This window comes from Pteropus vampyrus, unplaced genomic scaffold (genome assembly GCF_000151845.1).
Source record: "Pteropus vampyrus isolate Shadow unplaced genomic scaffold, Pvam_2.0 Scaffold617, whole genome shotgun sequence".
NCBI lineage: Eukaryota > Metazoa > Chordata > Mammalia > Chiroptera > Pteropodidae > Pteropus > Pteropus vampyrus.
In genome coordinates, this window is record NW_011889398.1 from 63,260 (window position 1) to 66,827 (window position 3,568).

Here is a 3,568-nt window from a genome sequence, read left to right on the forward strand (position 1 = left end):
ACTACTTCCGGTCATGCATTCTCTGCTCCATTTTCTACAATGCTACCAGAAAGATCTTTCTTAAATTAGAATCTGATGTTTGCGTTCTGCCACAAATTCCTTTAAGAATCATCATTTCCTATTAGACATAATTCAAACTCCTTACGCATAGCATGCGAAGTCTACCTCCTGGCCCCTACCCACCTCCCTAGTCTGATATACCATTTAACTAGTTCGTTGAATGCTCCATGTTGTTTTACGTTTCTGGGCTTTCCTCTAAGTTGTTCCTTCTGCCTCAAGCAGCTGCTCCCTAACCACCTGGTGAACAATTTCTCAGCTCTCAAGAGAGAACTCAAGTATCATTCTCCTGTGAAGACTTTCCTAAATCTCCCTGGTAGATCATACTCCTTCCTCTGTGTCCTTCCTCCTCAACTGCTACAGACTCCTATCATAAACATCGGAACCCATTACTTTGTTGCAATTATGTATTTACATGTCCATCTCTTGCTGCTACTCCTAAGGGCCTACACCAACTTTTATGTGAGATGCCTACTGTGTGATCAGTAATCAATAAATATATGCCAAGTGAAACTATAACTTTTGTCAAAGGAACAGAAGTGGTACAAACCGTTTAAAAATACCGTATTGGCTTCAGACTGTATATGATGATTTAGGAGATAAGTCTAATAATATTTGGCTAACATTAGAGTTAAAATGAGTTTATACTGCTTAACTACACACCGACAGCGTAAAAAGAATCACAATTAAAATATGAGGGGCATCGGGAACAAATTTAACGGGAATTAATTTTGTGAGCACGTTCTACTTTAATTAAAAAACGACAAAACTATTTGTCGTTTGCAAAATGCTATCAATTTTTGCAAAATGCTATCAATTTTTTTTTCAATTAAAAAGAACAACAACAATGCACAGATTACATGTGGGTGCTCTGGTCACTCTGACAAATAGACGGTCACTGATACACATCCACGAGGGTCAGCCTCCGTCTTCCTCTTAACTGTTCCTGCTTTCCTGTTTTTATTCACACGGCCACTAGGTGGTGGCCCTTCAAGCCAGAAAATGTTCGGACTGGGTTTTACCACCAATTTGAACACAAAACGAGGTCTGGGAAATCAAAACCATTTTAGTTTGTTTGATGTTTGGCACTGGCTAAAAGAAGCTCCCCAGTCTGTCACGCTTCTCCCCCGCCTTCCCACTCCCAAAGCTGAATGACCGGAGCTAACACAAGCATCTCGGCTACATTTCTACTATGGAGGGAGCTTTTAATGTGCACAGCAAAAGGAGTGCTCCTTTGGTAGCCACCATTCTCTATGCACGTATTTCCACTGGGGACTTTGTGAGGGAACAGGTGGCTGACCAAGAATAGACCCTGGCGATTTCTGGGCCCCCTGCTAAATACCATCAGAATCTAACCCCACCTTTAAAATAAGAACTATAACAGCTTAAAAGCTGGAACTGGGCACACCTACTCTCTGACTGTTGCTGTCACTTCTATTAATAACCAGCATGCTCTGGTTTGGTCCTTTTTTTCTTTTTTTTTTTTGTTTTGGGAGTGGTCAACTCTAAGATTCCGTATGGTGTGACTTCAACAATGAAGAAGGCAAACTCTGGCCTGGCTCCAGCTCAGGCAGAGGCAGCTCTCCACGAGGACCAGCTCAGCTCACCAGGGAGCCAGGTCTGGCCCCTCTCCACTTATTTCCCTCCAGAATCTTCCAGGGCAGATTGGCTGATCAAAGACAGGGCTCTGATCTTAATATCATTTTAACAATGAGTCCTTTGTTTTTGAGAAAGAAATAAAACATATTCTACTTACATATTTAAATTTTTCAGGACATATAATTCTAATATCTAATACCAAAAAAAGCCTCTTAGTCCTATATTATGGCCAGTTATGATTGAGCGACAAAGAGAGAAAAGAAAGAAGATAGAAAGAAAAAAGGAAAGTTTCTGAAGAGAAATCCCCATGTTAATACCAGAAACGCCCATCTACACACCTGGAAAAAGAGAGCGAGGGGAGAGGGAAATAGGGAGACTCGTTACCTTTACGGAAAAGTACAATGTCATTGCTGAAGGAAAGGGTGGGCAAGCTTTTTCTGTAAAGAGCCCGATGGTAAACCTTTTAGCCCGATGGTAAACCTTTTAGCCCGTGCAGGCCACGGGCAACTCATTCCGCTGCTGTACAAAGCTCTTAAAAAGACATACACATGTAAATGAACAGGAGGGCTGTGTTCCAATAAAACTTTTTTTTTTTTTTTTTTTTTTTTTTACAGAAACAATTGGTGGGATTTGGCTCACAGGTCACAGTTTGCCCAACCCCTGTTTTGTTATGGGGATGGAAAGTACAAACAGTCCATTGTTACTTTCTTACACAAAACCAGCTTCAACATTTGCTAAATGCCTGAGAAGTACCATTCAAACCCAATTTGACAGGCACATTTTAAAAAATTTAAAACAAAGTATTTGAAAAATAAATGGTATACATGGCCAAAAAAATTTTTAAGGATTTATATTTTTACTCGGGTTGAAAACATAAGTCCTTAAAAACTGGTCTAGCCTTATTACAAGCATAAAACTCAAAATGATACAAAAATTCCTATGGACCTGTCATAACACATCTTGCAAAAGACAGGCTCACTGGGCGCCAATCAGGTGAAAAGCAGTTAGATGCGTCCTCTGTAGGCCTCGGCTTCCCCACACCTGTTCTCGTGTCTCTATTAGAAGGCGTTTACCCTATGGTGTTCTCTGCATTGTCTACAATTTCCAGAATTCCGGGAGGAGTAACTGAACAAAGCACCTGGAGATGCTACTGAGCGGCAGGCCCTGGGCACCACCCCCGGTACCTGGGACAAGGTGCTCCCACCACACTCCCTCACCTCCTTATTCTGCTGTGTTTGCTGCCACCTCCAGCGCCGGCGTAGCGCTTCCTTCTCAGCTCCCTTCTCCATCAGTGCATACAGGGCTTTCCGCAGCATCAAGTCCCGATCATGGAAGCCCCACATCCCTGTGGCAACAGCGCACGCCAGTTAGAGACATTACCTTGACTCAAACCCGCTTATTAGTTATGGCACACAGACTCTGGCATGAAGGGCATCAGGCTGAATGAAGCCCAAGTTCAAAGAAACCCTTCCATGACTTAGGGGAAAGGTACTTAATCAATGAAGAACAAATGTTTCTACTCTGGAGGTTCAGAAACTTCGAGGACTTGAAAGTAGGGGACATGCGACGTCCTATGAACTCCTGACAGGAAACCCTCCTGACACAGGGCTAACACACTCCAGTACAGAGCAGCAGCATATAAGACGGGTCTGGCACGTGGCAATCAGCATCGAAGCTTGAGGGACGCTTGGAAAATGGGGACTTTTTTTTAAAGCTAAGGCAAATAATATATTTAATTATAAATGGCCTTTATAATGTAAAGTAAACAAGTCTCCAAAGGATTGATGAAAACATCTCTTTTTATATAGCAAAAGAATAAATGTGAAGTAGAATCATACACACATACAGAGCTATAAATGGCCTGCGTTCTGCTGCTCATGACGTCTGGGGGTCAGCAGTCAGGGTGGGACCC

The 3,568-nt window shown here is 42.4% G+C and overlaps 1 protein-coding gene across 1 annotated transcript in view; it reads right to left on the bottom strand.

Annotated features, from left to right (window-relative positions):
- OTUD7B (OTU deubiquitinase 7B) overlaps positions 1 to 3,568 on the bottom strand; it is a 55,381-nt gene that overhangs the window by 9,961 nt on the left and 41,852 nt on the right. Inside the window, exon 7 of the mRNA XM_023525721.1 lies at positions 2,724 to 3,001. Coding sequence (XP_023381489.1) covers positions 2,724 to 3,001 — 278 coding nt within the window. The remainder of the gene's footprint in view (positions 1 to 2,723; positions 3,002 to 3,568) is intronic.